This window comes from Geotrypetes seraphini, chromosome 8, assembly GCF_902459505.1.
Source record: "Geotrypetes seraphini chromosome 8, aGeoSer1.1, whole genome shotgun sequence".
Lineage (NCBI taxonomy): Eukaryota > Metazoa > Chordata > Amphibia > Gymnophiona > Dermophiidae > Geotrypetes > Geotrypetes seraphini.
In genome coordinates, this window is record NC_047091.1 from 131,966,325 (window position 1) to 131,979,156 (window position 12,832).

A 12,832-nucleotide genomic window follows, 5' to 3' on the forward strand; every position below is an offset into this window, starting at 1 on the left:
TGTGTTTTGCTCACCGCCAATAGCATTATTCCCAGATATTCAAAGCTGGGGCTTGTGCAGTTTTAGGTTTGAATATCCAGTTATTTTTAAGCCAGCTAATATATAGGTGCCTAAGTTGATATTCAGCATTTAAGCAGCCATGGGTTACCACAGGAAGATAGGACAGACATTTATGAGGTCCCATTAATGTACCATTTGGCTCCTTTACTGAATTTCAGGAACAAATTTTAACATCCTTTGAACATCTTCTCCAAAACTAGAGTATATTGCACTTAAACAGCCAAGTGTTGACTTCACCCCCAAAAGCCAGCTTTGTGTTCAGCACTAACTGCAATATTCAGCGGTGCTTAGCCACTAGCCCCAACCAAGCTCCATTAGTGGCTGGCTAAATATTTTTGAATGTCAGACAGTTTAATTTTGAAATTTTACTGAATCAAACAGCACCACTCGCAGATCTTCATTATATCACTCTCCTCATCCGTGCCCACCGTGCAGACCTTTTCCATGCCACAGAGGGAACAAAGTTTAGAAAAGAGCTGAAAATTAAAGAAGCCAAAATCTGGAACAATTTATAATAAAGTAAAACATAATAAAACAGTACAGTATTCATGTACAAAATGTCAGGAAGTGCTGGGCTGCTTCAGTCACCAGAAAGCAAGCAATTGGTTAACAGTATCTTGGAGGAGGTGGGAGGGGAATTGAATAAGTCTAAGGCCAGGATTTCAGGAAAGCAATGAGATGACTAGAGTATTTCATCATTTTCTTTATGCTTGGATTCAGATGAAGTACCATGCTGCAGCTGGAGCATCTGACCTGCTTCTTTCACATCAAAACAGTGGGATGACTTAACATGTACATGACTTTCTTTGCATAATCAAGGTAGAACCATATCTTAGAAGTCATCATTCTTGGGCTGGATATCATAAATAAAGGGGAATGCTATGGAGCCTTGAGAACCTACTGTTCAGCTGCTCTGGTTGCTATCAGTTATTTGCACTGAATTTCAGGAACAGCTCTTAACATTCTTTGAACACCTCCCCTCAAACTACAGTGTATTGCACATGAAAAAAAAAAAAAAAAAAGAATCGTGCCTTACCATATAACTGAAGCTAGCCTTGGCTCTGTTTAATAGAGAAAGGCAGGTCACGCTGGTTCCTGCCACATCTCTGAAAGCCAGGGCCAGTCTTATCTGTACCTGGCCAGAGACCTCCACGCAAGTTACAGCTATACAGAGTGTGCAGTGTGTGTTCAGGAATACTAAATCTGGTGAAAAGTCTAAGAAGCATGTTAATACTCTCCCATCCTAACCAGTTTGATTTTGCAATAGAAGTCTAGAAATACATTTGTCTTAGAAGACAAATCCCAACTCTTCTTGTTCCTCAAACATTCTGGCATTAAACGGAATTATGTAAACAGCTCCAAGGGTGTATGTAAAGCAGGTCCACCAAGATAGCAGATGATAACACAGAGGCTAAATCTAATTAGCAGTCCGTTCCAAGTACTAAAGGCAGCTTCTCTCCATAGTCCCTGTCAATGCTTCCTATGCAGCTGAAAGGCAGGCCTGACGGATGCTCAGTGCCCAGGTATTGAGGAGAGCTGTGATTGAATGTTTGTCTGGAAGCTGCAGAAGTTTTGATGTCATATACCGATACACAGACTGCAGGAATGGATTGGCCTCTGGAAAGGAATAGAAAGGCAGGTTAAAGTCTTGCTGTACACTGTTACACAGGAGCCGTCTCCACCATATTCTAAAATACATTTCAGCTCTTCAAGCACAGCTGAATGGTGCCAGTTATTACACACACTATCCCACTATTTCCAAAGCTGACACACAAAATTAGGCACAGTTTTAGACAGCAAACGTGGTCACCTAGAGATATTAAGACATGAGAAGCAGTGTCTGCATTTCATGTTGTTCTCTTTACTAGCACAAGATTCCTAGGTAAACTGAACACAATCCTATCTATAGATCCTATTACAATGCTATCTTACAATGAAAAGGAAAATGCTAAGCACATTACCGTACTGCCTAGGGTTGTCTACCCACAGAGGGCTCTGATCAGGATAGTCAGCTGGGATGCTCAGTTGCAGTGGTGGTACACTCGGAAGGTCCTTGTCATCTAAAACAAAGAGTTAATGTAAGCTGTAAACGCACACACAGGACAGTATGGATCTGTCAAGCTGTAAGGATCTTCCTGCTCTATGAGGGAACCTAGCTTCTGAACAGGAGCATAAGATGAATGCTAGTACTGATGGAGCTTATATAAAGACAAAAAAATCACACCGATGGTATCATGATTCTTTAAAAAAACCAAGAAAAGGATGCCCAAAATAAATCACAAAAAATTGCACCCTCCAAGATACAGGACAAAAAAGTCACCTTTCTTTACAAAAAGGGAGAAAAGACCTCAGTGTCTAATAGGGGCTCTTTAAGCTTCCCATATAGACAGGCTAGTTTTAAACAGAATTTAATCCTAGCAGACACATCCTTGGTCAGAAAAACTCCCAATTAGTAAGTGAACCTCTATTCTAATTTTCTAATAGTTTTATATATTTTCTTATAGTTTTATATATTTTTTTAAACTTTTCTTCAAACAACAATTGTCAAAAATAGAAGTCACTTATCTGAGCACTTCGATATTCAGGTGTAGTCCTGGAGTAAAGCAAGCAGGAAAAACTGCTCTATGGAAAAAAGCTATCAGTCAAAACATTCTTCCAAAATATTTGGATATTTTGGAAGAATGTTTTGACTGATAGCTTTTTTCCATAGAGCAGTTTTTCCTGCTTGCTTTACTCCAGGACTACACCTGAATATCGAAGTGCTCAGATAAGTGACTTCTATTTTTGACAATTGTTGTTTGAAGAAAAGTTTAAAAAAATATATAAAACTATAAGAAAATATATAAAACTATTAGAAAATTAGAATAGAGGTTCACTTACTAATTGGGAGTTTTTCTGACCAAGGATGTGTCTGCTAGGATTAAATTCTGTTTAAAACTAGCCTGTCTATATGGGAAGCTTAAAGAGCCCCTATTAGACACTGAGGTCTTTTCTCCCTTTTTGTAAAGAAAGGTGACTTTTTTGTCCTGTATCTTGGAGGGTGCAATTTTTTGTGATCATGATTCTTTATACATGCCTACAGAATGTAATACTAACTCTTATTCACTATTTATCTATCATTTTCTCCCCGGGTGGTAAATTCTATTATATTTTTTCTATGCTGCTTTGGTCTTTTCTGCCTCTATTTTTTAAAATACAGAACAGTCAAAATATCTTGTCTGTCTAGTTATAAATACTAGATGCCAGTAGCTTGGCCTCCTGTAATAAATCACTTATCCTCTTTGAAGATCCTGTACTTAATCCTCTTATCTTGGCTTATAAAGATTTATAAAAATCTTAACCAACAAGACTGTTGCCCAAACATCTGACCATCTAGGTGACCCAATGACCTTCTTGAATAACTTGTCACCATAAAACTAGGTGGTCTGGGGCATTGTAGCCTGCTGGTTCCAACCCACCTACCCTAGCTCCCACAGTGTTGCTAGGCTTCATTTCATTTAATTCTCATATCCCCTAGTGTGCTGAAAGTCATTTGCCTTTTACACCCATATCCAAAATGTAACAGACAATTAGCACTCTTGGATGTGGCACTCAGACATGAGGCCTTTTGGACTTAACTGCTTTGTCTGTTTCTTTTGAACTTTGATACTAAACTAAAATTCACCCCAGGTCATACAAGCCAATTTTATGATAATGAAGATCTGCCTACTTGCCCAGTTTACATATGAGATGGACTGTTCCATTATTACTGCAGTGAGAGGGATCCAAATTAACCATGAATTTAGGATTTAATCTTGCAACTTCTCCTTGCAGTACATTTGGTATGGTCTGCTTTTCGTCGTCTTCAAATTTCCGCTTCTGAGGGGAGAATATTTGGGTCCTGCAAAGAGCACATCACTTTAGTTCTGGCAAGAGGAGCAGCAAAGGTGAAATTTAACACACAGTAAGATCATAGATCATAAGAAAAGAGGCTGGGATATGCAGAATAGAGAATGACATGGTGGCGGTTTACCCGCGGCCACCGCATTTTAGCCGCGGGTCACCCGCCGAAAACGGGGAAGAAAACTAGCAGTCGCTGCGGCGACGGGGACAAGGCCATTCACCGCCCGCGGGGTGGTGAATGGTCTTGTCTCCGCAGTGAGGTATCAAGGATCGCGCGGTCCCCGAAGCCACCGCCCGCCCGCCCGTAGCATTTAGCCAGCTCCCTCCCTCCACCTCACCTTAAATTTCGAGTTTTCCGGCTTCCTTTTTTCCGAGCCGCACGTGTTCAAAAATCCGTGCACGCGCAGCTGCGCGAGTCAATCTTCTCCTCTGACGCAACCGGAAACAGGAAGTTGCAGGAGAGGAGAAGTTTGATTGACTCGCGCAGCCGCGCGTGCACGGATTTTTGAACACGTGCGGCTCGGAAAAAAGGAAGCCGGAAAACTCGAAATTTAAGGTGAGGTGGAGGGAGGGAGCTGGCTAAATGCACGGCTTTTTGAACGCGTGCGGCTAGGGAAAAAGGAAGCCGGCAAACTCGGAACGAATATAAGGTGAGGTGGAGGGAGGGTGGGGGCTGCTGGACCATTCTTCATTACTTTGCCATACTAATTCCATTTTATGTTAGGTGCCACGGACTCAGATTCGAGTCCTAGCGATGATGAGTTAAAGATCCCAAAAGAAGCCAACTTCTAAATCCAGTGGTTAGAGCTACACTACACTCCTTGTGACCCTGGGCAAGTCACTTAATCCCTATTGCTTCTGACAAATGGGCAGTTCCAAAGACCAAGACTGGCCAGTGTCAAAGACAGGATGCTGAGCTTGATAGACCCTTAGTCTCCACTGTTTTTAGTGATCAACAAAGTTCTATGTTTCTATAATCACCCTAATTCTGTTATCATTGGACTAGATATTCAAAATGATTTAAATGGCCAGGACAGGCTCCTGGCTGTTCAAATCATCTGTCCAGGGCTAACCAGGCATTTTCAATCTTCATGTTCAGCCTAAATGGTGTCACACAATTCAGCAAAAATACCCAATGTTGTTCCTCATAATTTAAATATTGCTCATAGAAGGAACAACATTGGGTATTTTTGCAAATGGAAGTTGGAGGGTTAATTCCCTTGAAACAGCCAATTGAGTGAAACATGAATTCATGCTGGGACACAAGATAGGTTGAATTTGTTTTGAATTTAAAAAGAAAAATGATCAATGAAGAATACTATAATGGCAAGAAAATATAATGATAAAACAGCAACTAATTTTGCCTATTTTTATATATTAAAAAAGTACTACATAAGGTGAATGTCCATATTGCTGTCTGTTGTTCTGCTGAGCACTGGCATTGAAACAGCAAAATGCATTTATTGCATACTTGTCCTCTGTCGGAAACATTATGGTGGTATATTAGTTGTGTTAATAAAAATTTATAAACAAAGCCCTGCCAGCTGAACATCTCTTTCTCTAGTTCAGCAGCAGGAACTTTGATTTATAAGAATGGAATACGCTAAATATTAGAGTACTAAGGCTTATATGGATGCTGCGGGGACGGTGACGGGGCGGTGAATGGGATGGCAGTGGCGGTGATGGGGCGGTGAAAGGGATGGCAGTGACGGTGATGGGGCGGTGAATGGAATGGCGGTGACGGGGCGGTGCAGAGGATGGTGGGCCGGGGACGGGGACAGATTTTTTCCCCGTGTCATTCTCTAATGCAGAACTCCAATGGAAAGGGTGTTACAACAGATTATAAGAAGACATATGTATCATTAGAGTTGTCCAGAAAAACCTAAAGTTGGAAAATCTGTGAATTGAAGCTTTTCCCATGAATCTGATTGTGCTTGATCAGAAAATAATTTAAAAAAATTTTTAAAGCCCATGTGGGTTGCTCAAAGCCATTAATTACATAAATCTCTGTTATTCTTTAAATTTACTATTATTTTGCTTAATGGACCACATTTATTGGTATCATAGTTATAGCTTTTATGTTTTCTCAATCAGCAATGATACATTGGTAAAAAGACAGCTTATGAAAAAGGTCTAGAAGTATTTTATTAAATGAACCTTCTTTTTTAATCTTTATTTAGTTTTCAAAGCCAACAAAAAGTGCAATACAATATACATACATACATACATATAATAATCAAATAAGCACTTATAATCAATCAGTATCAATACAAAAATAAAACTCTCTCTCCCATCCAACATTTTCCATCAGGGAATAATACCAAACAAAAGATATACCCCCCTCCCACCTCCCCTGGATGTGTGGGTGCTAAAACAACAGAAAATAAAGATAAAGGACAACTATAACGAATCCACAAAAGACGTCAATGGACCCCAAACTAATTTGAATATCTTAGTATGCCCTAGCATGTCAGCATTCATTTTCTCATACTTATAACTTAAGCATAAATTCGCCCACCAAAAAGTAAAACTAAGGCGGTCCCAATTTTTCCAATTGCGAGTAACCATTTGCATGGCTATCCCGGTCATAATATTTGACTTCTGATATTCTTAACTTTATTTATGTAATTAATGATTTTAATCTTTGCATGCTTTGAGTTCTTATACTAACACTTTTTTTTATATACTGTATTTATTAACAATTCTTATAGCTCCTGATGCTGCCACTGGAGGGAGCGAAACATGGCGGTATCAGGCTACTGTTGATTTTAAGTGCAGTTCCTTAATAAATATCTGTTTAAAGGACTTTTCCAACTGATCTGTTTCTTTTTTACCGCATTGGATCTTGCGGATTGGCTGCCCGTTTGCTTTTTTGGACCTGCAGTGTAGAACATGACCAGAATGCTGGCATTTTTAACTAGCTTTTCAGGAAAAAGACAGTATAATAATCATTTAGTATACACATTCAAAATAATACATACGTAATAGGTGGACCATGAATTGCTGTCATGGCTGGCATGAAGGTCCGGTATAGAGAATGGTTGAAGACAGGTGAACGTATATTTGGCAGGACAGCATCCAGAAGGGGCTGGCACAGATATTGCTGCTTGGTAGGAGGCACTGTTGGAGGAGGGGGAGTTGGCTAGAATGAAGATACACAGCTGTTAGGAAACAGCACAGGTTTATCCTTGAAAATCAACTTCTGCATCAGATGTGTTTCTTAAACTAAGGTTGCTATTTAATCCACTAAGACTCAGTTTTACTTCACATCTCACATTTATGCAACATATTTACATAAGTAGATCCCTTGCAGCATACCTGTTCACAGCAGCACACACCTCGGCTTTACAATGTGGAAGGATGAGGAATTATATTAAACTACATAATGTCATTTATATCCCACATATATTCACAAAGAGTTCAGTATGTTTTACAAACAGAATGCTAGGCATTCCTAGGAATAAATCATTCTCCTTGCACAAATAAAATACTTAAATCTTTAACCATTACAAACTCCCCACCCCTTTTTTTTTTTTTAGCAAAGGCCGGTGTGCTGAATGCTCTGCGCTGCTCCGACAGTCATAAAGTTCCTACGAGCATTGGAGCAGCGCACAGCATTCAGCGTGCCAGTTGACACTAAAAACCTCTTGCGCAGTTTTATAAAAAAAAGGGGGGGAGGGGTAAATTTCTTAAATAAGGCGGCTTTCAACAATTTACAAGAAGTCCATATTGAGAAATTCTAAGCTGTACAGGCAATAGCTTCCACCATTTTGCCGTTTGATAGGAAAAAGATGCCGATATGATGGATCTTTTTTGAGGATTCAAGGTAACAACTACCTGTCCTAACTCTTATTGTAGAAGCCAGAAATATTTTTAAACTGACAAGCTGAGAACATCAAATCTGTCTCCCGTGTTTTAAAGAGTCTGTAGCTGCTTGTGAACATTTGCTCCACTGCTTATATATAGTAATCCAGTTGTGATAATATTCTGAATTTATCTAGATCAAAGTAACATCTATAATGTCTCAATTTCCTCAATATCCAAAAGACCTGCATCTGTAGTTCAAAAGTTAAAAACTTATCCACGCCAACTCTTTCGCCTTTATTTTCTCCGCCACTAGTTTGAAGAACCATATCGGCTTCCTTTTTCTCTTGTTTTTATTGATTTTCTTCACATAAAGGTCCATAGCCATTTTTATCGCTTCTTTCAGCTTAGACCACTGTCTTTCCACTTCTCTTATGTCCTTCCTTCCTAACAGCTCTTTCTTCAGGTACTCTCCCATTACATTAAAGTCCGTATGTTTGAAATCTAGGACTTTAAGTATCGTGCAGCCGCTCTCCACTTTAGCCATTATATCAATCCAAACTATTTGATGATCGCTACTTCCAAAGTGAGCACCCACTCGAACATTAGAGATACTCTCTCCTTTTGTGAGGACCAGATCCAATATCGCTTTTTCCCTCGTGGGTTCCGTCACCATTTGTCTGAGCAGAGCCTCTTGAAAGGCATCCAGAATCTCCCTACTTCTTTCCGATTCCGCAGACGGAACATTCCAGTCCGCATCCGGCAGGTTGAAATCTTCCAACAGCAGCACCTCCTCTTTCGTTCCAAACTTTTGGATATCCACAATCAGATCCTTATCAAGTTTGTGCAGAAGGCGTCATTTAACTTTTTTTGGCTCCACCTCCATCACTTGGCTATGCTGCTTCTTCTCAGCTTGTACTAAAGAGGTTGATAACCAATATAAGAGGAGAAATAAAGAGGAGGGGCATGGGGAACTCCCCAACAAAGACAAATCTGTTATGCTCTGAAACTATTACAGTTAATTAAACCAATGCCAATAGCACATAACAGAAAACAAGGTGGGGCTTGACAAACCACCTACCAGAGTGCACCAAGCATTGCAGTTCTCATAGTCTCTTATATGCCTTTTTGCAATAGAGAGTTATCTCATCACTCTTTGGACCTGCTTGACAGGAGAAAGACAAGAATCTCAAAATACATACATATCAGAGACAGTAAGCAGACTAAACTGAAATCTGACAGGGCAGGCCTTCAAGACTCATGTGCCTTTCTACTAGAAAGATGATGATCAAGGTAAGAACCTAATCTTCTCTTCTAGTACAAAAGGCATACAAGTCTTGAACCAGTGGGACGTACCAAAATAGTCCCCTGAGTCTAGGAAAGCCTGCTGCTAGCACTGAGGACGCAAAAATGACAACTAGATGTGCTCGCTATATCCACCCTATAAAACTTCATAAAGGTATGCAGTTGCCTTACAAATCTCCTAAGGTGGAAATGTACAGGACTCTATCCATGAAGAAGCCGTACTCCTCATAAAATGTGCTCTCTACACCTGATGCATGCTGAAGAAATAGCCATGCAAATCCATCTTGATATGGAAGCCATAGAAGCCGGCTTCCCCATGTGACTAGGACTCAGTAGTACAAAAAGATGATCTGAGAGATGAAAATAATTCATCACCTCAAAGTAACAGAAAACAGCTTTCCTAACATCCAGCAACGCCAAAACTTTGTCCTTTTTCTTCAAAAACATGGCATAGATCAATGTTTCTCAACTTGCAGTACGCGTATCCCAGGGGGTATGCGGGCCGCCTGTTGGGAGTATGGGGGCTGGCCGCTGCCCAGGATCTCTCCCTGCCTGCCCCCTGCTGAAGCCGCCACCAATTCCTCCTGCCACCTGATACATTACGTTCAGTGATTGGCTGGCCCAGAACCTTCTCTCCGTCGTCAAAATTGACGTCAGGGGGAAGGCTTATGGGCCGGTGTCATGCAATCACTGCATGTGCCTGGCCCTTCCTTGCCCGGAGTTGTGGTGGGGGATGATTGGATGGAGCATGTCAGGTGGTGGCAGAAGCGGGGGGCGGTGGCAGATGGGGGGATGGAGTATGTTGGGTAGCAGAGAGAAATCAGCAGCAGCTTCAGTGGGGGGCAGGCAGGCTTCAGTGTGGGTCGGCTTTAGGGGAGGGAGGAAGAGGGTGGTACAAAGGCTGGAAGGCAGTGAACGTAGGACACAAGGGAGGGAGGGAATAGATAGGGACAATTGTTGGGTCTGAGTGTGTGAGTGAGAGGGAAAGAGATGGTGCACATGGGGAGAGGAAGAGGAAAATTGGGCATAGAGAGAGAGACTCCAGTTTCCTAGGAGCCACCAGCACCGAGTGGTGACTGAAGATTTTTGTAGAAAGTCTTAGGATCCCATGCAAAGGGAGCTTTAGCATGGAGGATGATCATAGTCCAAAGTTTCAAGGTACTCCTTACTGTACTTAGAATCAGCCTCCAATTTCATCGAAAGATCCTTTCCCATCTGACTTATAAATCTAGTGAGAGCTTTTTGGTGGGAGAAATAGTTATAGCAGGAGAGAGTCTTGGAGAATCCGAGGTAGGAGAATCCTCAGCATTGGTAGTAGATGGAGTCAGAGTCCTGTAGCACAAAAGGGGAGCGTTGCTTGGATTGCTGCTGTTCCAGTGTTGGGGGTCTCAATGTTTTCTCTTCCGAGACACCTTCCAAGAATGACTGGATGAAGACATGTGATGCTGGACAGATGGAGACCGGTGTCGAGAAGATTGATGCTTCGGCACTGAAGTGGATCAACATGTCGATTCCCTGTGATGGTGCCGGTGATGCTGGCAGTGTTAGGCTCAGGCTGGACCGGTACTGGAGGATTCAATGCCGGGAGCAGCAATTGAAATTGGTCTCCGAGCTCCTCACAAAGCAAAGCATCGAGCATCGAGCTTCAGAGTAAGCACCGGTACTTGTTGCCTAGTCGCCGATACCACATGTGCTACAACACATTCCAGAGAGGATGAACATAAGAACATAAGCATTGCCCCTGCCAGGTCAGACCAGGGGTCCATCGTGCCCGGCAGTCCGCTCCCAAGGCGGCCCCCCAGGTCCATGGCCTGTAAGTGCTTCTAACCTAAAACATTCATACCCTATTCGCCTAATGTCCTGTAAGTAACCATCTATCTGTACCCTGCAATCCCCTTTGCTTCCAGGAAGTCATCCAGTCTCTTTTTGAACCCCAGTATTGTACTCTGTCCTATCACCTCTCCTGGAAGTGCGTTCCAGGTGTCCACCACCCGCTGAGTGAAGAAGAACTTCCTTGTATTTGTTTTGAATCTGTCTCCTCTCAGTTTTTCTGAATGACCTCTTGTTTTTGTTGTCCCCGCTAGTCTAAAGAATCTGTCCCTCTCCACCTTCTCTATGCCTTTCATGATTTTATAAGTCTCTATCATGTCCCCTCTCAGTCTCCGCTTTTCCAGGGTAAAGAGTCCCAACTTGTTCAACCTTTCAGCATATGAAAGGTTCTCCATGCCCTTTATCATCCTTGTTGCTCTTCTCTGGACCCTCTCGAGTATCGCCATGTCCTTCTTAAGGTACGGCGACCAGTATTGGACACAGTACTCCAGATGTGGGCGCACCATTGCTCGATACAGTGGCAGGATAACTTCCTTCGTTCTGGTAGTGATACCTTTTTTGATAATGTCCAACATTCTGTTCGCTTTCTTTGAGGCCGCTGCACATTGTGCCGCCGGCTTCATTGTTTCATCCACCAATACCCCCAGGTCTTTTCCTAGGTTGCCTTCCCCCAGTACCCTCCCTTCCATCGTATAGCTGTACATGGGGTTCCCCTTCCCTATGTGCAAGATCTTACATTTCTCCACATTGAAGCTCATCTGTCATCTTTTTGCCCACTCACTCAGTTTGTTCAGGTCGCTCTGCAGTTCTTTGCATTCCTCAACAGTTCTGACCCTGCTGGAGAGTTGTGTCGTCCGCGAACTTGATAACTTCGCACTTTGTCCCCATTTCCAGATCATTAATGAATATATTGAACAGCACCGGTCCCAGCACTGACCCCTGCGGGACACCACTCGTGACCCCTTTCCAGTCAGAGTAGTGTCCCTTTACTCCTACCCTCTGCTTCCTGTCAGCCAGCCAATTTTTGATCCATCTGTGCACGTCCCCTTCCACCCCATGGCTCCACAGTTTCTTCAGTAGGCGCTCATGGGGAACCTTGTCGAAGGCTTTTTGGAAATCCAGATATACGATGTCTATGGGGTCACCTTGGTCCAATTGTTTGCTTATCCCCTCAAAGAAATGCAGTAGATTCGTTTGGCATGATCGTCCTTTACAGAAGCCATGCTGGCTTGTTCCCATCAGATTATTTCTTTCTATATGCTCATTGATACCTTCCCTGATCAGTGATTTGGCCATCTTCCCCGGAACTGAGGTTAGCTCACCAGTCTATAGTTCCTCTCGATAATGGAAGCACCCCTCGATAATGGAAGTGGTTGCTGGGCCTTGTGCTTGGTTGGCATGAATTGACTCAATGCCTTCGTGAGGCCAGCAGCGTGTCAGATTTTAAGAAAAAATGGGATTGGCACGTGGGATCTCTTCATAGAGGAAGGTAGGGGTGGGTCATTGTTGTGGGCAGACTGGATGAGCCGTGGACCTTTTCTGCCGTCAGTTTCTATGTTTCTATGACCTGCGTCCCTGATGGGGAAGGGGATGGCTTCTTAGACAGCTTACCCAAAGGCGCGATATGCTGTGACACCGGTGGCAATGTTGGTACCTCTAGAATTGCTGAAGTCTTTGATGTAGACAGTGTCAATGGTGTATATCCCTCCATGGTGACACCGAAAAGTTTCTCCTGTTGAAGGATATGACTTTTGATGGTACGTTTCTGTAAGGAAGAGCAGTGCTTACATGTTTGAACACAGTGTTCGGGACCCAAACACTGCAGGCACCAGCTGTGAGGGTTCATAAGCAAAATAGTGTGAGAACACTGAGCGCACTTTTTAAATTCCGTCAGCGGGCATGACATGGATGGGAACACCGCTTTAGCCAAATTAAACTCGATGGCTGAGAG

General features: G+C 42.5%; 1 protein-coding gene across 4 annotated transcripts in view; it reads right to left on the minus strand.

Moving 5' to 3' along the window:
- Window positions 1-543: 543 nt before the first annotated feature.
- MED15 (mediator complex subunit 15) overlaps window positions 544-12,832 on the minus strand; it is a 161,379-nt gene continuing 149,090 nt past the window's right edge. For all 4 annotated transcript variants that reach the window (XM_033953768.1, XM_033953765.1, XM_033953766.1 and 1 more), the window contains 4 exons: window positions 6,924-7,084; window positions 3,774-3,940; window positions 2,022-2,120; window positions 544-1,677 (listed from right to left, as the gene is read on the minus strand). In XM_033953768.1, the coding sequence (XP_033809659.1) occupies window positions 1,541-1,677; window positions 2,022-2,120; window positions 3,774-3,940; window positions 6,924-7,084 (564 nt within the window). In that variant the 3' untranslated portion in view covers window positions 544-1,540. The remainder of the gene's footprint in view (window positions 1,678-2,021; window positions 2,121-3,773; window positions 3,941-6,923; window positions 7,085-12,832) is intronic.